The sequence below is a fragment of the Protopterus annectens genome, chromosome 1.part0 (genome assembly GCF_019279795.1).
Source record: "Protopterus annectens isolate FY-2018-M chromosome 1.part0, PAN1.0, whole genome shotgun sequence".
Classification (NCBI taxonomy): Eukaryota; Metazoa; Chordata; order Ceratodontiformes; family Protopteridae; genus Protopterus; species Protopterus annectens.
The window spans coordinates 1,829,940,577-1,829,963,878 of NC_056725.1; the positions used below are offsets into that span (position 1 = coordinate 1,829,940,577).

General features: G+C 41.1%; 1 protein-coding gene across 1 annotated transcript in view; it reads left to right on the forward strand.

The window, feature by feature from the left end:
- The window catches only part of OXCT1 (3-oxoacid CoA-transferase 1), a 1,765,637-nt gene that overhangs the window by 1,582,239 nt on the left and 160,096 nt on the right, over window positions 1-23,302 (forward strand). Inside the window, exon 14 of the mRNA XM_044069775.1 lies at window positions 5,023-5,112. Coding sequence (XP_043925710.1) covers window positions 5,023-5,112 — 90 coding nt within the window. The remainder of the gene's footprint in view (window positions 1-5,022; window positions 5,113-23,302) is intronic.

Here is a 23,302-nt window from a genome sequence, read left to right on the forward strand (position 1 = left end):
ACCATCCGAGTTGATAAAAATTATTGCAATGATGTGTTCTATAGGTAGACCCAGTAGCAAATCTGGCAATATTATTGTAGGAAGTAGCCAGCTTGTTGAGATTGCTTTTACATAGTTTAGTATAGATAGGGGATGCATATATTAGGGTTGAGATTAAGTGGGTGCGGACAATGGTGGTCCTACCTAGTGGAGTCAGAAAGGGTTTGATCCTATAGAGGGAGCCTAGTTTCTTATTTACTGTTTTTATTGTGTTGTTAATATGTGGCTCAAAGGTAAGGTTGCTGTCAATTAATACTCCAAGTAGTTTTGTGGTAGAATCAGGAGATATAATTGTACCATTGTTAGATGTGACAATGAAGTGCTGTGGGGAGGCTCTGCGGGTGGGAGTAAATAGTAGCATTTTTGTTTGGGTTCAGGATGAGACAACGGTGAAGAAGCCAATTCTCCACTCTGCTAAACACATCTTGGGTTAGGGACTGAAGTTGTGATGGTGAAGAGGCTGAGCATATTAATGTGGAATCATCCGCATATTGGATACAGGTAGCTTGAGGTAATACAGAGTGTAGGTCATTAGTAAAAATAGAAAAGAGGAGAGGACCCAATATGGAGCCTTGAGGGACACCAAGGGCAACTAGGAGGTGGGAAGACAAGTTATTCTCCCATAATACAGCCTGTTGCCTGTTATTTAAATAGGATTGGAACCACTGTATAGCAAGTGGATCAGGTGAGAAGTTTCTAAGTATGTTTATGAGTAGCAGGTGATTGACCATGTCGAAGGCTTTTGACAAATCAATGAAGAGGGCTGAGGATAGAGTGTCATTATTACGATTTTTATTAATACAGTCGGTGAAGGATAAGAGAGCAGAGGTGGTGCTATGAAATGGTCTGAAGCCATGGTGGCAGGTAGCTAGTAGGTTGTTTTCTAGTAGGTGGTTTAATAGTTGCTTATGAATGCACGTTTCCATTATTTTTGCCAGTGGGGATAATATGGCTATAGGCCTATAGTTAGAAAAACTTTGGAATTACCACCTTTATGCAGGGGGATGATATGTGAGATTTTCCAGATTGATGGAATAGTTCCTTCAGAAATAGTTCTGTTAATGAGGATGGATATGGGGTAGGCTATAGCTTTAGCTGCTTTTTGCAGGTATTCTGCAGGTATTTGATATGCAGAGAGGGTGGTGGGTTTAAGTTTCTGAATAAGGGTGCAGGCAAAGGATGTAGGAACAGGTTGGAATTGAAATAGTGGGGGGCTGTTAGGAATATCAGTAGACAAAGATGTAGTGTTAGGGGATAGTTGATTGGCCAAAGATTGAATAGTGTCTGTGAAAAAAGTGTTAAAAGCATTGGCAATTTGGATGAGGCTGTTGAGATTAGAGCCTGTGGGGGTGAGTGTAATAGAGTGACCTGGGTGTAAAAGTTTATTGATACCAGACCAGAATTTTTGAGGTTTATTTTGGTGGGTTTGTTGGAGATGACAGTAAAAGTTTTGTCAGTCAATATGGCTTTTTTAGTTTCATTTCTTAATTGTCTAAACTTTAGTTGATCTGTTGGACTTTTGGTTGTGCGCCACCTAGCCCAGAGTTTGTTTCTATGGAGGATATTATGTTTGGTAGTTTTGGAGAGCCATGGGGTTGGTTTAGACCTGTTTCTTATTATTCGTGTTGGGGCATGGTAGTCTAGGATGGTTAAAAATTTAGAATTAAAGTAGTTAACAGCGTCTTCTAATGGTAGGTGTTTCAGGGGTGACCAGTTGCAGGCTAAGAGTTCTTTTTGAAAGCTGTCGGGGTTAACATTTTTGTTAGACCTTGTTTTTTTATAAATGGTTCATAGGTAGGTACTAGACTATCAGCCCAAGGGCCTAAGTAAGCCTAGCCAACAAGGTTCCCTGGGTTATGCCACCCAAGAAAGTTAATTTCCTGTGCCCCTGTCGAGCAGAGCCACTGAAGTTATCCCCGGGGCGTATTTCCTATTTCCCATCCACTTATGGGTTTGGGATGTCACTCTTATACCTGATTAAGAAGGTGAGTGAGTGATCACTTATATCTTCAGGGAGGGTACCTACTTTGTAAGATTGGTGATGACTATTTGTGAGGATCCAATCTAGGATGCTGTGATTGTTATTATGTTTATGGGTTCTAGTGGGGGCTGAAATAGTTTGCGTAAAACCATGTAGGTTGATATGGGTAGAAGGCTGTTGAGATGTACAGCTCATCCAGTTTATATTAAAGTCACCAAGAATTATGGCTTCTTGGGGGTTGGTGGTGGATAGCCAGCTTAGGCTTGAGCCGTGTTTCAGAGAGACAGAGGATGTCAAATGAATGTACATCCATGAGGGCGTGTAGGTGGGCAACATTATTATTTATGCATCGAATATTTAGATGGGCTATCAGGAGAGAGTTAGTGGGTCTATTAAGCAGATGTGCATTAATAGAGGTTGGGGTGTTAGGCTTTGTGGTAGTGGTAGAATTTGGGCCGGGGTTTGGGGTATGTCACCATCAGTTAGGGAGTGGACTTGAATTACCAGGTTGTGAAATAAGCCTTTACATATTAGGTTCTGGGGTTTTCTAGCTTTAGGGTTGAGGTATGTAATGTGAGTGAGTCTATGAAATTTGGCTGGTAAATACTTTGGTAGATAGGATGTGTAATTATGGCTATGAGGGGTGAAAAGTGTTGGTGTGGAAGTTTGTTTAATGGGGTTATGAAAGTGTAGGTAGTTAAGCTGTTCATAGAAAGTAAGTAGGTATGGTATAGCTAAAATAGGTAGAAGTGTTAGTAGGAGTAAGGGTTTCAAGTGTGTAAGTGTAGTGTTAGGTGGCATTTTAGACATAATGTGTGTAGGTTAGTTTACAGGGAGAAGAGCAGTTACTGTAGTAGGATGATAAGTAGTGGAAAGTGGGTTGTAGCACTTTAAGGGGTTGGATGATGTAATTGGTTATATGGATAGAGGGTGTGGCCAGTGTGTATATATGTAGATGTACTGGGGGTGGATGGGAATTGGGGGCAGGGTAGGGGAGTGGAGTGAGCCCGCAGGGCGAATGGAGCGGGAAGAGCTACAATAGGAGTGAGCCCAAGGAGAACAATCAGTGGAGAGCTGATTTTTAAAGTAAGTGAATGTGGAGAAGATGGGAGGTGAGAGTCTTGATAGTGGGAATAGAGGGAGGGCAGCTAACTGATACAGAGTAAGAAGGTAGAGGGATATAGTGGGACTATAATTCTACAAGCTAGAAATACTGTATTCTTGCGAGTTGTGTTGTAAGACAGAATGATAGATCTAGCAGAAGGCCGCCATCTAGTGGCCAAAAGCTGTATAGCTACTATAGTTTCTTTTTGGGAGGTAGCAAGTCTTGGAACTTGAGAAGGGAAGGATATAATATACTTACATGGGTATAGGAGGGGAGGTAGGCTAAGAAGAAGAAAAATGAAGGTTATGGCTGCTGGCCGCCCTAGCAGTGGAATGTACTTTAAGACCTACGGTAAATTATACTATGTTGCTTCCACAGACGGATGTTATATAACACGTACTTTCTTCACTTGTATTGTCCTTGAGGAGCTGTTGCTCAGGGCGGGAGAAGATTCAGTTCCATAGTTTAGGGTGAAGATGGCAATTATAAGATGGTTTAAGGTTGTTGGCCAATAAGACAGGGTAGTTCCACAGCTTTAGTGCCATACGAGCAAGTAGGGCAACTGGTTGTATAAAGGGAGAAAGAAACAGAGAGGTAAAATAAGTAGGGTGTTAAGCACAGTTTTATGGTAGCTTCACGTATAAGATAATGCACATACTATTACAAACACAAGGTATAATTGGTCACTATCCTTCAAATATTAGGTTCAAATGAGCGATGATGGATTAAATAGATGCATTTACATAGGGAACGGATTTCAGATACAACTAGCAATTCTATAAATCCATAACACTAGAATTCTAAAAACTTGGCCAGAACAGTTGATATGCATGAGTGTAAGCTGCAGTTAGTATGCAGGTGTGCAGCATGAGTGTAGGCGAAGCGAGGATCTACTTAAACATGGGACAATCTATCCAGGAAGACATTTGTAACATTTTCAAAGTCAAAGTAGTTAAACACAGCTAGGAACATTATCATTTTCATTAGTTTAAAGTTAGAATTCCTCATATATGGAGGCACAATCATTAAAACGCTGTGTTAATATTGCATTTCTGTTATAATTAAGGAACAGTACAGCATCCCACAGTTATGCTTTAATAGTAAAAGTTTAAATGCACTAATGTGAAGGATAAAGGTTAGACAATAAATGCGTTACTGAAACCTGGCGATTACTACTTAAAAATCTGATATCCGACTCATTAAATTAACAAGTTTAACTTTTTAACAGGTAGCTACAGATGTAAGATACTTCCATGTGCAGCACGCAACAACAGTAAGCCGTTATCAATGGTTATTATCACTGGAACACTCTAGGTTACATAAGTTGTTGCCTAACACTATACTTATACTTTTTCAGACAGTGTTTGAGGAAATCAGTTGCTGCATATAAAATAAATATGATTTTCAAACAATGTACGAGTAATACTATCACAGTAGTTTATTTCCTATTGATCTTCACGAGCAAATGCTATAAAATTGAAAAGGTATTTTTGCAGTGTTAGTAATAATACTATATTTCAGCCAGTTTGGTTTCCTTTCTTCTTTTTGCATTCCAGTGGCTCTTTATGCTGCCACAGCATGACTTTTGCAGAAAGAAGTTCAGAGTAGCCTTCTGTAGTTTTAGGGGTGCTTTGTGGCAAAGTTGGCCAAACTTTCTTGGAGGAGAGAGAGATGCAGACAGTAGCTCTTATTAACAGCTAAGTTCAGACTACCTGTTAGCAAGTTATTGATGTGTTGCTATAATTTTATTTTGTCACTATATAGTTGTGTCTTGATTAATTTGTCTTGTCAAAGCCAGAGGTGTAGTGCATATGATGACTGAATACTTATGTAATGTTTTATAGACTGTAAGAATCCTAGTTATGTTATAATATTTTCCGCTTGTATTCATTTTTAGGGTAAAATGGTGAAGGGAATGGGAGGAGCAATGGACCTTGTAGCCAGTGCCGGAACCAAGGTGGTTGTAACCATGGAGCATGCAGCTAAGGTAAGAGAGCTGCAAGTTTTGTGCATATGTATTTTGTTCATTAACACTGCATCATGGTATAATGGTGATAGCAGGCTAATCTTTTGTATATTTTGTGTAGCTGTATATAAGTATTATATTGACTTGTTTTATGTTATACAGACTCTCACCTTTTGTGTTACTCCAAAGGTACTATGAGCTTACAAGATTCAGAGTTTTTGCCTCTGGCAGTACTGTCTTAAACAAGGATCTACATAAGTTACACATTTCTAAACCTGCCTCTAGAGCTGCAAACCGTAACCACATTATTCGGCTGTGAAGATATTTCCATTCAGGGCAGTGGCAAGTGAACAGGAATAATAAATAACAGGATGCTATGGTGTGACAAGTCACTGGCACTTGAGGTGTCATTCCATGTACTTAAGGAATTGTCAGAATCACCTGTGAGGTCCTTAACAGTGATTTTAGCCTGCTCAGCACTCAAGAATCAAGAACTGGAATGTGTCTCAGCAAAATCACTGCAGAACGTGGGGTGATATATATAAAGATACCAGGCAGATATATACCAGTTTAACTTCCATCACTATAGAAGATGATAAGATTGTGTAGGATAGGCTATTGAATTTTACAATGTTACAGTGTCTTAAAAGACTATAAGATCTCATATGAGGTCACTGTCCACCAAATTCCATGATTTTAAAGTCAAATGGACCTTTTCTCTGCACCAGTCATCAACTATTTTCTTAAAAGAATCCAGATTTTTTGCCATTCTGACCTCTAAAGGCAGACTTTTCCATTTTATCTCTGCACTGAAATTAAAAAAAGAACTTCTTCACAATGTCATGTTCCTATTCTTAATTTTATTTTCAGGCATGCATCAAAAATGTAGTGTCTAAAGAAACTTGAGTAATTTTTTTTTTAATGTATACATATATCCAAAGTAATTCTCCATTCTATAACAGACTGAAAACAATATCATAGGATCATAGGAGGTTACTAGTCTAATGACCCAGGGACCCTTCCAAGCCTAGCCAAGAGTTTATTCCCAAAATGAAACCTCAGTCTTCACCTGTTGCCCCTGTCAGTGAGGGACACAGGTGGAACCCCTGGGACATATTTGTGGTTTCCCATCCACTCATCAAGGTTGTTCTTAAAGAGAATCAGAGAGGTGCTCTGTTTGACATGTATGGGAAGTCTATTCTGGAGATGCGGCAGCCTCTGGGAGACAAACCTGTCTCTCCAGCAGGTTTTGTTGATGTTGCATATTAGATTCAGGCCTTTTGAGCGGGTAGTGCATGAGGAGTTAGACTTACGGATATGGAGCATCTCTAGGAGGGCGGGGTCCAAGATTGCCTTGTAGGTGAGACACAGATCACACCTGAACTACTACTTCTTCTTCTTTTGGCTTTTCGGGAAAAGTTAGGGGTCGCCATAGCGGATCACCTATCCGCTCATGATTGGCAGTGGTGTTTTACTGTGTCGAGTTGCCAGCCCGGCACCCAACCTTCCACAGAAGGCACACACATGCACACACTCACACCTAGGGCCAATTTAGAGTATTCAGTCCACTTACAGCATGTCTTTGGGATGTGGGAGGAAACCGGAGCACCTGGAGGAAACCCACGCAACCACAGGGAGGACATGCAGACTCCACACAGAAGGCATTCCAGCCGAAGATCGAACTAGAGAACCTCTTGCTGTGAGGTGGCAACTCTAACCGCTGCACCACCGTGACCGTCCTACAGATCACGCCTGAACAATGTGTACAATACTGACCATCAGATACTATATCAGATGTGATGATATCCACTTCATTCCATTAACGTGTGGGAATATAGTTCCGAGGCTCAGAATAGACTAGCCCACTTCTTCTAGCTCGAAACTCCTGACTTGAGCTCCTCCCTACCCATAACGCACTGCTCCCCCACAGTACCTCAGACCTCATTTGCCTCACTTAGAATTCACATCGAGTTCCTTGCCTTGACCTTCTCCGTGAGTCTGTTAGTGTTTTTTGATTATTGTTTTCTTTCCCTACCTGTCTCTTTTCTTTTCAATTCCTCTCTGCTTTTCCTGTCTAGTTTTTTGGGTTTCTGTCCATCAAGTCTAAAAAAAAGAAAGAAAATCTATTATCTTCTACTGCCTTTTCTTTTTCTTCATGGGTGATCAAAAGCCACTAGGGTTTAGGAAGTGCACTTCCTGTGGGCAGAAGATCCCCTTATCTGACACCCACTGTGAGTGTGTGTACTGCTTGGGGCCTCAACATTTGGATGCCCACTGTGAGGTTTGCAGGGCTTTTCATCCTTGGGCTGTGGCAGACAGGAGGAGTAAACTGATTTTAAAAGGGTTGTTCTTCCACCACCTCGGGAATACCTTCTACATCAGGGGCTCAATCTCTTTGAAAAAAGCCAAGGGAGTCCATGAGGCCATCTCCTATGTGTTCTTTCTCAGAACTGCCCAGAAAGAAGACAAAGCCTCTCCTCCAACCCGTTCATCCTCTTTGCCATGGGGTGGGGTGGTGCTCACACTGCATCAGCTCCTACAGTGTCGGCGCTGAGGTCTTCCTTGTCTGTCATACTAGAAGGTATCCATCCCATTCCTGGCGGAGATCCTCCAGACCCCCTTCCCCCACTACTTCTCAGTCTTCCCAAAGTTTGTCCTCCAAAGATTTTGGTAAGCTCATGAGGCAATTTCTCAAGACACAGATCCAAATGGGGCTTGTGTCTGCTCCATCTGCATTTAGATCCATGAGATTTTCCTCATTCCAACTGGTAACTCCTTCTCCAATTCAACCCCTTGTTGGTTTGACTGGGTCCTGTTGCATGAGAGCAGTTCTTCTGGCATTTCAGGAACTAGACAACTTTCTTCTTCAGGGGACTATTGTAATCCAAACAGACAACATGTCAGTGGTTTGGTACATCAATAAGCAGGGAAGGACCAGGTCTTACCCCCATGTCAAGAAGTGATGAGAGTGTGGCAGTGGAAGATTTCTACCAACGGCTTTCTGATAGCAATGCACATTCTGGAGTAGTCCAGCATTTTAGCCAACATGCTCAACAAAATGTTACTGATGCCTCACAAGTGGTCCCTGAATCAGTCCATGGCAGACACAATCTTCCAGAAATGGGGTCATCCTTGCTGCGATCTCTCTGTGTACCCTTTTAACAACAAATGCAGCAGGTATTTTGCCTTGATCCCTCCTCAGGGACAGTCCCACAGGGATGGTCTTGTTCATGCTTGGCCCTCCGGTCTACTCTATGCCTTTTCCCCTCTTCCATCGATTCCCAAGTTCCTACAGAAAGCTCTCAGGCTGTGAAGCAAAGTAATCCTCATTGCTCCTTTTTGGCCTTGACAAACCTGGTTCACCTTTCTTTCATCTCACCTGGTTTGCCCTCCAATGAAGTTGGATCCAAGTCCAGATCTCTTCTGTCATCCATTGGAGAATCCACATCCAGACATTCTGAAATTAACTGCTTGGTTTCTCCACTTCCGATGATGGCTAGATCTCCCAAACTTTCTTTTCCCCATTCAAGAAATGTTGATTTCATCCCATAGGGTTTCCACATGAAAAATTTACAAGAGTAAGTGGAAGAAGTTCTCTTTTTGGGCTAAACAAAAACAGATGTATCCTTTTACAGGCCCGGTTTCAGTCATATTAGACTTAGGGGCCGTGGTGATGCAGTTGTTAGCGTTGTCGCCGCACAGCAAGAGGTTTTCCCGTTCAATTCTCGGCTGGAGTGCCTTCTGTGTGGCGTCTGCATGTCCTCCCCGTGGTCATATGATGTTTAAAGACATGCAGGTAGGTGCATGTGTGAATGCGTGTGCCTTCATTGAAGGTTGGATGTCGGGCTGGCACCTAGGCACCATTAGCGGACCGGTGTTCTGCTGTGGAGACCCCTAACCGGGAAAAGCCGAAAGACATTTTACTTCCCTTTTCAAGGATGGTGCTAGCTATTCTACTGTCAAAGTTCAACTAGCTGCTATTTCCAACGTTCACTTTGGTTTTGAGTCCTTACCTTTTGCTTCTTCAAAACTGTATAATTTATTTTTTTATTTATTTAACATTTGTTTGCCAGGATAGTCCGACTGGACAAAAAGTGTCTGTTTTCAGCGACGTCCTGAGAAGAAAAACTCCATAAGTTTACAGACAGAAGAAAAATTTACAAAAGAGACATTACAGAGAGTAGCATACAGATTGCAGACGTTACAGCCATTAGGATACAATAAGAGGATATCCCCCCCTTTTGATTGAAAATATAAGTGTACAAAATATACATTGAGAGTAGATAAGAACCTGGTAGAGCATTGCAAGATATTTCACAACTGAATAAGAGTATATAAATGTTTAAGTTTTCCATATATACATTCAAGCAAATATATATTTAAGAGTATACATACATAAATATGCATAAACGTACATACACATATATACATACATACACACACACACACATACATACATATATATATATATATATATATATATATATATATATATATATATATATAGAGAGAGAGAGAGACTATATATATATATATATATTATAGAGAGAGAGAGAGATACACACACACACACACACACACACAAACACATGTACATACACTCATATATAGGTTATTGCTCGCACATGAATAGGTATAGTTAGATGGTGTTGTTTGTGTTGTCCAGGATAGATGGGGTGTAGAAATATTAAGTGCACGTGGCTTCAGGGGATCAATTACAGTTGCATAGATGGTTGGTGAAGAGGTATTTTTTAAGTCGGCTTTTGAAGAAGGGTGTGGAATTTTGTAGTCTGAGGTCAGGAGGAAGGTTGTTCCATACTTTTACTATTTCATGGGCAAATAGTGATTCCCTGGAGTTGTTTTTGCATGTGATGTTTTCGATTAAGGCTTTGTTGGAGGACAGAAGTTGTCTGTTTGAATTGTAGAAGTTCATCATGCCAGTCAGGTCGGGGTTTTTCTCGGGATAGTACAGAATTAGATGAGCTAGGCTGAGTTGATAGTACCTGTGACACCTGTGCCCTGACCCAGCAATCAAGGAGCCTCAATCCTCACCACTAACACCAGTGAGGGGCGTCTCATATAGGAGGAAAGGAGAACAAATACACACAGTAAAGTGCAATTTCCCTTAAGAGCACACAGAGATTACAGTCAGTCCGGGGCTGGTCGCTCCCTTGCTCTCCAGGTCTCCAATAAGACTCCCCAATGGCACAGCTATAGGGTCCAGATCTCACCCTAGTGGGCAAGCTAAAACCTCCAGCACCCTCTCTGTCCAATCAGTTCTTCGTGTCCCTGCCCAGGTAGCACACATACACACATACACACACACACACACACACACACACACACTTTGAGAAGAGTTTATACAATCACACAGACACTCCTGGAGAAGGCTGGCACAGGTTCTCCAGCTGTACCCCCTTTTCCCAGACTATATGGTAGTACCAGCTGCCACCACCCACTAATATTTATCAGCTACTCAAAGGCCATTACAAGGGTGTCCAATTATTACTGTGCAATATTGTTATCCACTTGGTAGTATAGCCCAGGGCTAAAGCTATTGGAGTGGCTTTGTACAATTTTACAAAAGGCATGCAAGTACTCTAAAGAGCTTAAATTATCTCTACAAAAACAGCTACAGCTGAAAGGGTTTAAAAAATATTTAATAGCAAATAGTCAAAACACCAGTCAATACTTTTTACTACACAGTGCTAGTCAAGAGTTCAGAGATCACAGAGAAATGCTTAAAATAATTCAGTAGTACAGTTCTGACATCACAGAAAAAACACTTAGTCTAATCTTTCTAGTTTCTAGCTATTTCTAAGAGAAAACACAAGTCTAAGATAAACTTACATATAGAGCAAGACAGTGCTGATGAGTCGGATGGTCAAGACAAAAATGCTTAATCCTTTCTGATTCTCACTGTTTTTAAAATCACCTTCCTGGTTCACATTACATCATACTTCACACTTCCCTGGGTTCCCAGGCTAACAGAAACCACATTTACATTCTTCACCTCTGCGCAGAAACCAAAGCAATAAAGGACATTTATGCATACAAATTCTGGCCATTTATTCTGGCCTTAAAACAATAGGCATGATGCCTCACTCTAGACTTACTGGCTCCAAGTTTTAATATCAAAGGGTCAAAACATGCTTTACTTGGTCAGTAGAGTGCACTGTTGTTAAATTTTTTCCAGTTCTACATGTAACACTATTTTTACCATTTAAGACACACGCCTGTGGTTTACATTAATATTTACAGATGACAGAATTATCTCCAAAATTCTGTCTGGCTAGGCTGGCAGCCTTCATCTATCATCACCCAATATTCAAATATCTCCCCCCTGGAGAACTCAAGCTAGTTTTTCAAGTGGCCCTTGAGAAACACTGCTTGAGGGAGTTAGGTCTGTCTGAGTATACCTTACCCCATTTCCTATCCTGAGAGCCCATCTGCATTGGCATTGCTAATCCCACTGTGGTGCTGCAGAGACATATATGCTTGCAACCCCAGGCTTCGTCTTAGCAACTTGGCATTTTGGTGGCTGGCTCTGTTTAACCATGTTATGGCGTTGTGATCTGTCATAACAGTGACTTTCCTTCCATACAGGTAAGGCTGACGTTTCTGCAGTGCCCACACTATGGCTAGACATTCCTTTTCTACAGCTGCATAACATTCCCCCTGAGTTGGAGTCTATGATTCAGATGAACCACTGGGTGCTCTTCCCACTCTGAAGAAATCTGGCTAAGTACAGACCCCACCCCATGGTTCAAAGCAACCACCATCCAAATTCTTTGCTGTAATCTGGAGTGCCTAACACAGGGGGGTCCTCCCAAAGCTTCTTTAAGCTTCTGGAATGCCTGCTTACATGCTGGGGTCCACACTACCTTATCTGGCCTGGTCTTCCTTGTCAGGTCTGTGAGGGGAGCAGCTATGGTACTATAACTGGGGACGGATTTTCTGTAGTACCCTGCTGTCCCTAAAAATGCCCTCACCTGCTTTTTGGTAACAGGTGCAGGCCATGCCTAAATGGCTTCCACTTTGCAGGTTCTGGAATATCTTACCACTCCCCACTCTATGGCCTAGGTAGGAGACCTCTGCCATACCCACCTGAGATTTGCTCGGCTTAATGGTCAACCCTGCCCTCTGTAGTCTGCCCAGTACCTCCCTGACATGCTGAAGGTGCTCTGGCCAGGAATGGCTGTAGATGGCAATATCATGTAGGTAACTAGGGCAAACCCTCCTGCTATTGCTAGGATATGGTCTACCTGCCTCTGGAAAGTCGCTGGGGCATTCTTCATCACAAAGGGCATCGTTGTGAACTCATACAAGCTAAAAGAAGTCACAAAGGCTGACTTCTGTCTAGCACTGGGAGTCAAGGGCACCTGCCAGTAACCCTTGGTAAGATCAATGGTTGTAAGATATTTAGCCCCACCCAGCTGCTCTAGGGCCTCATCTGTCCTAGGCATGCAGTAAGCATCTGACTCTGTGTGACTGTTTAATTTCCTGTAGTCCATACATAACCTGGTGCTGCCATCCTTCTTTGGCACCAGCACCACTGGGGATGCCCAGGAACTGTTGGAATCTTGAATCACCCCTAGTTCCAACATTTCCTGTACCTCCTCCCGCAGAGTCTGACTCTCTCAGGCACTCTATAAGGGGCCTGCCTAATAGGCCTTTGGGGTCCTGTAGCCACCTGGTGCTGCCCCAAGTGGGTGCACCCTGGTTTTCCAGTGAACATGTCCCCAAATTCCTGCAACACTGCTCATATGTTTCGAACCTGGGTAGGAGATAGCTGCTAGGACATTGCTACCCTTTCCACTGTGGTGTCAGCCCGAGCCTCATTGAGGAGATCAGTCCCTAGATCTTTCTCAGACTCCTGCAATCCACTGCAAATGCTCAGCACAAGGACCTCCCCTATCATAATAAGGTTTCATCATGTTAACATGGTACAATTTGTGCCCCTGCCTTCTGCCTAGCAGTTCCACCATGTAATTAACATCACTTACCTTTCTTACCACCTTGTAGGGTCCCTCCCAAGCTACTTGCAGCTTGTTGTGTCTGACAGGAATGAGAATCATTACCTGCTGCCTCACAGCATACTCTCTAGCTCGAGCATTCCTGTCATACCACACCTTTTTTTGTTGTTGGGCTTCCGCCAGGTTCTCCTGGACCAAGCCCATGAGTTCCCGGAGTCTTGTCCTGAGGTTTAGAACGTATGCCACAACAGACTCCTTGTGAGACTTGCACTCACCTTCCCACTATCTCAAATTAAATCTAGAGGTCCCTTCACCCTATGCCCTTACAGCAACTCAAAGAGTGAAAAACCTGTGGATTCCTGGGGAACCTCTCTTTAAGCAAACAGCAGATGTGGCAAATATTTGTCCCACTCCCTCTTAAACTGTTCTGCAAATGCCCATAGCATGAACATGGTTGTAGAATTTAACCTCTCAACAAGATCATTAGTCTGGGGATGTTAGGGATGGTCCTCATGTGCTTCACCCCACAGGTCATCCACAGACAAGCCAGCAGGTCTGACATAAAATTGGCACCTCTGTCAGTCAGTATTTCTTTTGGGAAACCTACCCTGCTGAAAATCTCTAACAAAGCATTCGCCACCTTCTCTGCCTCAATGGAGGACAAACCCAATGCCTCAGGGTAATGTCTAGCATAATCCACTACCACTAGGATATACCTTTTCCCTGTGGAACTTGGGGTACTCAGCAGACTGACAATATCCATAGCTACCCTCTAAAATAGCTCCTCAATCGCAGACAAAGGCATCAAAGGTGCTCTCACCTTATCTACTGCCTTGCCTACCTTTTGGCACTGCTCACAGGTCCTGCAATTCCCTGTTAGATCTCTGGAAATTCCAGGCCAATAGAAATTCTGCATAATATGCCTCTTGTATGTTTTATGCCCATATGACCTGCAAAAGGAATATCATGGGCTATGGCTAAAAGCACCAGATGGTAGGCTCTAGGCACTACCAACTGCTGTACTCTCTCACCTTATAGCCCTCCCTCAGGGGTCCACTCTCTGTACAGTAACCCTTTGTCCCAGTATACAGATTCTCCCTTTCCTTGAGAATCAGGCGCCTCCCTAGCTACCTGCCTCAGACCTTGCAATGTAGGGTCTAAGAGCTGAGCCTGTCTCAACTCTCTTCTTGCAACCCTTCCCAGCTCCCCTTCCACAGGAAGTCTGGCATCCTCTGACAGTGGTGCCTCACTGTCGGCCTGGGTATCCTACTCACCTCTACCTTTGCAGTCACTTTGTCCAAGGGACCATCAGTACCCCCAAACAGCTGTGGCTCACCTTCGGTCTCACTGATACAGGATAGCTGCCTCCCTGAAGTAACCACCTCACCCGACCTTGCTGCAAGTATGCAGTCTGTCTGGGTCTCCCCCAGGCTACCAGACTTACCTGCTTGTCACCAAGTCTGACTGCATGTAATTGCACAAGCATAGGGTACTGCACTATCAAAATCATTCCCTATCAGGACATTTGCAGGTGTATCCTCAAACACACCTTCTTGCTGGCTTCCTTTTCCACCCTCCCAGTCAAGGTGAACCATAGCCAACGTTCATTGAAAGGGCTCCCTCCTAAAGCCCTGACTGGAGTAGACTGCCCAGGCAAGTAGTGCTCCTCTGTAACCATTGCCGGCTTTACAATGGTTATATCAGAGGCTGTGTCTGTCTTGGCAATGGCCTCTTTGCCATTCACTACAATAGGATATAACCTCTGTGAGTAGTTTGCTACCCTTGTTGTCCCAAGACAACCGACTAGTGGCATTTCATCTTTCCCTCTTACTGGCTCCCTCACCTTTTGTTCCCCACCTTGCCTCTGTGGACACCTGTATGCCACATGCCCCCACTGGTTGCATTCAAAACATTTAACCCTAGCTTCTGGACATGTACCTGGACTAGTGGCTTCCCCTGTTACTGCAGATTCTGTTGGGGCAGTCTGCGCATTCTGTTGGGGCAGTCTGTGCTCTCCACCCTGGGTTTCTTTAGACCCATGAGCAGTACTGGGGGTCCCTTTCCTGTGCAGGGCTGCCCTGCTTGCCAGGCATAGGTCTCCCTTCTTCCCCAACTCATCTGAAGAAGCACATTGTCTATCAGCTAATCAGATCCTCATGTCCTCAGGCAAAGTGCTAAGGGCTTGTTCCCTCACCAAACGGTCTGCCAGCCCTTCAAAAGTGGTGTCCTGACATCCACTCACTCACCTATGGAAGTAAGTGCCCACTTCAACAATATATGCACACACACTTTCATCTACCTTGCATCTGTGCTTGTGAATCTTTTTCCTATACATTTCAGGTGTTAGCTTAAACAATTCTCACAAGTGATTTTTAACAGCAGTATCATCAAAACATGCATCAGACATTTTTGACATTACAGTTACAGCTTTACCATGGAGTAAGGGGGTCAGGAACCATACCCAGAGCCTTTGGTCAACACCATACTGTTTGCATACCCTCTCAAACATATGAATGAAACTATTTAAAGAGGGGGATAATTTTGATTTTGCGGAAGAAATTTACTGACCTTTTGTGCTTCTGGGGTCCAGTTACTCCCTTCCCCATTACCTCCATGACTCTGGCGAAGAGTCGGCATCTCCTTCTCATGCTGCCTCTCCCTATCCTTTTCCTCAGCTTCCAGCCATAGCAGTTTCTCATTCTTCTCATGAGTACAAAGCAGGCTAGCAAGTACGGTAGATGCACGGATAAACCAACCTTGATTGAGAGCGAAAAGAATCCAGCACCCCGAGCATGAGTAGCAAATAAAAAGTTTATTGTAAACCAAACTGGTTTCAGCAACTAGGTTTCTTCAGTGGCTAATTTTACAACATCACAATGAGTCATATATATAGGAAATATAAAGTAGGTGACCTGACATCACTTCCTGTATTCTCACAATATAGCCACAAAACTTAAAAAAATAAGAAATAAATTAATGTTTGACAGTAAATGTTTCCCAAAAATAAAACATTTATGTTTGAAAAATATATTATTTAGCTACAACCATCCATAATAAAATAATATGGAATACCATGTAAATGCTAGTAAATGTAATAACAAGCATTCAAAAAATTTTTGTAATTATTGACCAAAAAAATGACCAAAAAATCTTATAAACACGGAACCAATGTTAATATAATGTGATGAATCATTATAGTTTATCATTGAGACCTGGTGGGAATAAGCCACCTAATTTCACTATCCATTTGGTCTCTTTGTTATCCAATATTTTGTGCCATCCTGTTTTGTACATTCTGTTGCCAACAATTCTGTCAATACAAACAAAGGAAAAATGGGCCGGTTTATGTATAATGGAATGTTTAAATAATGCATTGGTTTGCCTGGCATTTCTGATATCCCCCAAATGTTCAGAAATGCGGATACGAAACTGTCTGGATGTTTGTCCAATATAGAAGGCCCTGCATGTGCACGTGGCTAAATAGATCACCCAGTCCGTGCTGCAATTGGCAAAATGTTTGATGTCATAAATCTTGCCTGTGTTTTTGCTAGTGAATTCTTTAGTTGTAAAAATAAATTTGCAAAAGGCACAATGACCACAAGGGTGACAACCTATTAATTTATCCCCTAAAATGGTGGTTTGAATCTTGGAAACTTCCAAGGGAGTGATTTTTTTGAAATGCGAAAAATATGATCCCAGAGTTTTACCTTTCTTGTAAGAGAAAAGGCATCTATTATCTAGCCATTTTGCTAGGTGTTTGTTATTAGTTAGTATGTTCCAGTGATGATTTATTATATCTTGTAGTTGATAGGTGTTTCTACCAAAAGTGGTGACTAATCTCGGTGTCTGATCAAGTGATTGAACAGCCTTAGGTTTGTAACATAACAGGGAATCCCTAGACAGATTGGCAGTCATGCCAACTGCTGAGTGAATGTCTGAAATGTGATAACCCCTCCGTGTAAATCTGTTGGAAAGATCATCCTGACAACATTTAAATCATGGTTCGATGAACAAATTCTCTTAATCTTGATGAACTGTGATTTGGGAATGTTCTTGATTATGTGTTTGGGATGTAAACTAGAGGCATGTAGTAAATTGTTATATTGTGGATGTTTCCTGTGTACTGTGGTACATAGTGTATTGTCTACTTCTCGGGAAAGATGTACATCCAAGAAATCCATTTCTTGTGTATCAAAATTGACTGTAAATTTAACACTCCATTTATTGCTGTTCAGATATTCAACAAATTCTTGGAGATACTCAATACCTCCTTTCCAAACTAGCCAGCAATCGTCAAGATAGCGTCTGCAAATATCCATGTCTGGCAGATATAGGTTGTGCAATTCGTTGTATATGATTTGATCTTCCACATATCCCATGAAGAGATCTGCATAAATGGGTGCGAAAGATGCACCCATCGCAGTACCCTGTATCTGCCAGTAACAATTGCCTTTGAAATAGAACACGTTTTTGGTAAGGACGTGTTCCGCCATGCAAATCAATAGGGTGTTAAATCCAGGACTGTAAATGTTAATCTTTTGTAGCCAATATTCAAGAGCTATTAACCCTGCCCAATGTGGTATACTGGTGTATAATGTTGTAACGTCTAAAGTGCACATCATCCAATGCTCTTCGAGCTGTGATTCAGAAACAATCTGAAGAAACTCCGTCATATCCTGTAATCTGGCCCTAATATACCGTAACAAAGGTTTGAGATATTGAGTAAGAAAGGCAGACAGAGGTTCCATCAATGAACCAATACCTGACACTATAGGTCTCCCTGGAGGTGTAGAAAATGATTTGTGAATTTTGGGGAGTAAATACAGGTATTGCTTGGCTGGATCCTGGACAGTAAGATGAAATTTAGATGTAATACTGATGATGCCTTCATCAACTGCAAGTTGCAAAAAATAATCAATTTCTTTTTTGAAATTGGGCATGGGGTCAATGGGCATCTGTAAATAATGCTGAGTGTTGGACACTTGTCTTAATCCTTCAGCCCAGTAATAACTGGAGTTCATCACCACAATGGCCCCACCCTTGTCTGCAGGACGAATAGTAATATCAGTATTATTTTTCAGGTTTGTAAGAGCCTGTTGTTCATTGATGTTTAGATTGTTTCTGATAATGTATCCAGTACCTAACTGCTGATGTAAATCCTCTATAACTGCATTCTGAAATATAGCTACATGTTTGTCAATCGGAGGACTAAACTTGGATGGTAGAAATTTAAATTCAGTAGATCTTTGAGTAGAATCCTGCTCATCAAATAAAATTTTTAGATTTAACTTTCTGCAGAAATTCATAACATCAAATACAAAAGTACTTTCATCAACCAAAAAGCCAGGAATAAAACCAAGTCCTTTATTTAACAATTGTTCTTCCATTGGTGTTAATACATAATCAGAAATGTTATGCACATTTAAAGTGTTGGTGTTCATTTGACTATTGACAAAAACAGTTCTTCCAATGTTTTTATGCTTGCGTCCTCCCCTGTGTCTACGCCTAAAGGGTGACCCATGTTGCGTACTCTTTTGGGAGTGGGTGAATCTGACAGTTGAATGGATTCGGTATCCGTGGTGGACGATTCATCCCCAGAACTCCTGCTGGGTGATGTACCCCTCTTAAGAATGGATCTGGGCTGTTTTCTACGTGTATATGTGAAATTCTTTGTACCCTCTGCAAATTGTACCCCTTTATGAAGCTCAAAGGGTTTACCCCTTTGATAATCCTCCATATCTCTTGAAAATTTCTTAAGTTTCTTTTCTTTAAGAATCTTTTCAGAGGCTGACAATTCTCTGGATAGTTTATTCAACAATCCAGAAAAGTTGGGTTGACTCTCATATGATTTTAACTCCTCACTCAATTTTTGCACATCACAGATATTGGCTTGAATCGTTCTATCATAATAAGAAGAAAGGATGTTAACAAACATCATAGCCGAATCTTGTTGTGCAGCATTCCACTCTTTAATAAGTACCTCATCCGGTTTGCCAACAATGGTTGCACCTTGGTTCTAAGCCCTCTGGGGGCAATATTTTGATGTTTATATGCTTTAAATAATCTGGCATGCCATATATCGGATCTTAATGTTTTGATTTTTTTAGCAAATTCAGTAAATAACATATCACAATCGTCAACTGGATCAGTTATACCATTGGTGAATGACCCCCTGCGGGATTCAATCCCAAAGATATGTATATCATCTTTATCTGTGCATAGTCCTTGTAACATGTTATTAAGATACATGACAATAAATTGTGTATGTTAAAGCCAAATGTGATGTGTTCAATATCCCATCCAGAGAAATCCACTTGATCTATATAATGTCTATAAAAGTCCAACTATGCTCAAAAAATTGTCGACCCCCAAAAAGATTCCACAAAGAAAAGGTCAATAAACTGATCCAAAATTGAGGGGCTGTAATGAAGCAGAGAGACAAAGAATACTCACAAAAAAAACACAAAAATGGTGTAATCTCGTGGCCAAATTGTCTAAGCTCAAATATCCAATACTGAAGTACTTGGAGCCCAATATCATCAGAATCCAAAAACTTAATGTGCATGGAGTAATGAACATACCAGTCCTAATAGAAAAACTGACTGGAATGAATAAACTCTAAAGAGAGGATTCATAAGACAACAAACAATCTGTTCCTGTAATGTATGTTTGATAAATAATGCTATAATAATCAATTCTAGTGTTTAAATGTCAAAGACCCATCCAAAAAACAACATGGAGAAGAGAGAAAATGTAATCATACGTCACCATCTACAGTTTTCTACTAATTAGTTTATAGAAACTGTAGCAATAGTAGAAAAAACCGGGATTAATAACACTTAGGATGGAAACAACAGAATTCTCCCTGATTTAAAGAATTTAACTATCCAGAGAATTGTCGGCCTCTGAAAAGATTCTTAAAGAAAAGAAACAAGAAATTTTCAAGAGATATGGAGGATTATCAAAGGGTTAAACCCTTTGAGCTTCATAAAGGGGTACGATTTGCAGAGGGTACAAAGAATTTCACATATACACGTAAAAAACGGCCCAGATCCATTCTTAAGAGGGGTACATCACCCAGCAGGAGTTCTGGGGATGAATCGTCCACCACGGATACCGAATCCATTCAACTGTCAGATTCACCCACTCCCAAAAGAGTACGTAACATGGGTCACCCTTTAGGCGTAGACACAGGGGAGGACGCAAGCATAAACACATTGGAAGAACTGTTTTTGTCAATAGTCAAATGAACACCAACACTTTAAATGTGCATAACATTTCTGATTATGTATTAACACCAAGGGAAGAACAATTGTTAAATAAAGGACTTGGTTTTATTCCTGGCTTTTTGGTTGATGAAAGTACTTTTGTATTTGATGTTATGAATTTCTGCAGAAAGTTAAATCTAAAAATTTTTTTTTGATGAGTATGATTCTACTCAAAGATCTACTGAATTTAAATTTCTACCATCCAAGTTTAGTTCTTCGATTGACAAACATATAGCTATATTTCAGAATGCAGTTTTAGAGGATTTACATCAGCAGTTTGTTCTAAACATCAATGAACAACAGCCTCTTACAAACCTGAAAAATAATACTGATATTACTATTCTTCCTGCGGACAAGGGTGGGGCCATTGTGGTGATGAACTCCAGTTATTACTGGGCTGAAGGATTAAGACAAGTGTCCAACACTCAGCATTATTTACAGATGCCCATTGACCCCACGCCCAATTTCAAAAAAGAAATTGATGATTTTTTGCAACTCGCAGTTGATGAAGGCATCATCAGTATTAAATCTAAATTTCATCTTACTGTCCAGGATCCAGCCAAACAATACCTGTATTTACTCCCCAAAATTCACAAATCATATTCTACACCTCCAGGGAGACCTATAGTGTCAGGTATTGGTTCATTGACGGAACCTCTGTCTGCCTTTCTTACTCAATATCTCAAACCTTTGTTACGGTATATTGGGGCCAGATTACAGGATACGATGGAGTTTCTTCAGATTGTTTCTGAATCACAGCTCGAAGAGCACTGGATGATGTGCACTTTAGACGTTAAATCATTATACACCAGTATACCACATTGGGCAGGGTTAATAGCTCTTGAATATTGGCTACAAAAGATTAACATTTACAGTCCTGGATTTAACACCGTATTGATTTGCATGGCGCAACACGTCCTTACCAAAAACGTGTTCTATTTCAAAGGCAATTGTTACTGGCAGATACAGGGTACTGCGATGGGTGCATCTTTCGCACCCATTTATGCAGATCTCTTCATGGGATATGTGGAAGATCAAATCATATACAACAAATTGCACAACCTATATCTGCCAGACATGGATATTTGGAGACGCTATCTTGACGATTGCTGGCTAGTTTGGAAAGGAGGTATTGAGTATCTCCAAGAATTTGTTGAATATCTGAACAGCAATAAATGGGGTGTTAAATTTACAGTCAATTTTGATACACAAGAAATGGATTTCTTGGATGTACATCTTTCCCGAGAAGTAGACAATACACTATGTACCACAGTACACAGGAAACATCCACAATATAACAGTTTACTACCTGCCTCTAGTTTACATCCCAAACACATAATCAAGAACATTCCCAAATCACAGTTCATCAGGATTAAGAGAATTTGTTCATCGAACCATGATCTTAAATGTTGTCAGGATGATCTTTCCAACAGATTTACACAGAGGGGTTATCACATTTCAGACATTCATTCAGCAGTTGGCATGACTGCCAATCTGTCTAGGGATTCCCTGTTATGTTACAAACCTAAGGCTGTTCAATCGCTTGATCAGACACCGAGATTAGTCACCACTTTTGGTAGAAACACCTATCAACTACAAGATATGATAAATCATCACTGGAACATACTAACTAATAACAAACACCTAGCAAAATGGCTAGATGATAGATGCCTTTTCTCTTACAGGAAAGGTAAAACTCTGGGATCATATTTTTCGCATTTCAAAAAAATCACTCCCTTGGAAGTTTCCAAGATTCAAACCACCATTTTAGGGGATAAATTAATAGGTTGTCACCCTTGTGGTCATTGTGCCTTTTGCAAATTTATTTTTACAACTAAAGAATTCACTAGCAAAAACACAGGCAAGATTTATGACATCAAACATTTTGCCAATTGCAGCACGGACTGGGTGATCTATTTAGCCACGTGCACATGCAGGGCCTTATATTGGACAAACATCCAGACAGTTTCGTATCCGCATTTCTGAACATTTGGGGGATATCAGAAATGCCAGGCAAACCAATGCATTATTTAAACATTCCATTATACATAAAACGGCCCATTTTTCCTTTGTTTGTATTGACAGAATTGTTGGCAACAGAATGTACAAAACAAGATGGCACAAAATATTGGATAACAAAGAGACCAAATGGATAGTGAAATTAGGTGGCTTATTCCCACCAGGTCTCAATGATAAACTATAATGATTCATCACATTATATTAACATTGGTTCTGTGTTTATAAGATTTTTTGGTAATTTTTTTGGTCAATAATTACAAAAATTTTTTGAATGCTTGTTATTACATTTACTAGCATTTACATGGTATTCCATATTATTTTATTATGGATGGTTGTAGCTAAATAATATATTTTTCAAACATAAATGTTTTATTTTTGGGAAACATTTACTGTCAAACATTAATTTATTTCTTATTTTTTTAAGTTTTGTGGCTATATTGTGAGAATACAGGAAGTGATGTCAGGTCACCTACTTTATATTTCCTATATATATGACTCATTGTGATGTTGTAAAATTAGCCACTGAAGAAAGCTAGTTGCTGAAACCGGTTTAGTTTACAATAAACTTTTTGTTTGCTACTCATGCTCAGGGTGCTGGATTCTTTTCGCTCTCATTCTTCTCAGCCTGTAAACGTCATAGTTTCTCATTGTCCTCACTCTCTAGACACCTCAGACTCTCAGTTGCTTCTTTTTACACATGCCTGGCCACCAAATCAAGTCTCTTTAACTCCAGATGGATTTTTAAGTCCTCTGCAGAAAGGTTGAGCTGTCCATTTTCCGAGGGTATTATATCTCCAACGCCAGTCTGATTGTCCTCCTGGTTTCTGTTTTTTGATGCAGCTGTAACTAAGGCTGCAATCAGGTCTGGCATAGCCAGGTTTCCATGCACCAATCCCCTAGCCTGGCACATCTCTGCCAGCTGGCTCCTTGTCGGCTTTCCATACTCGT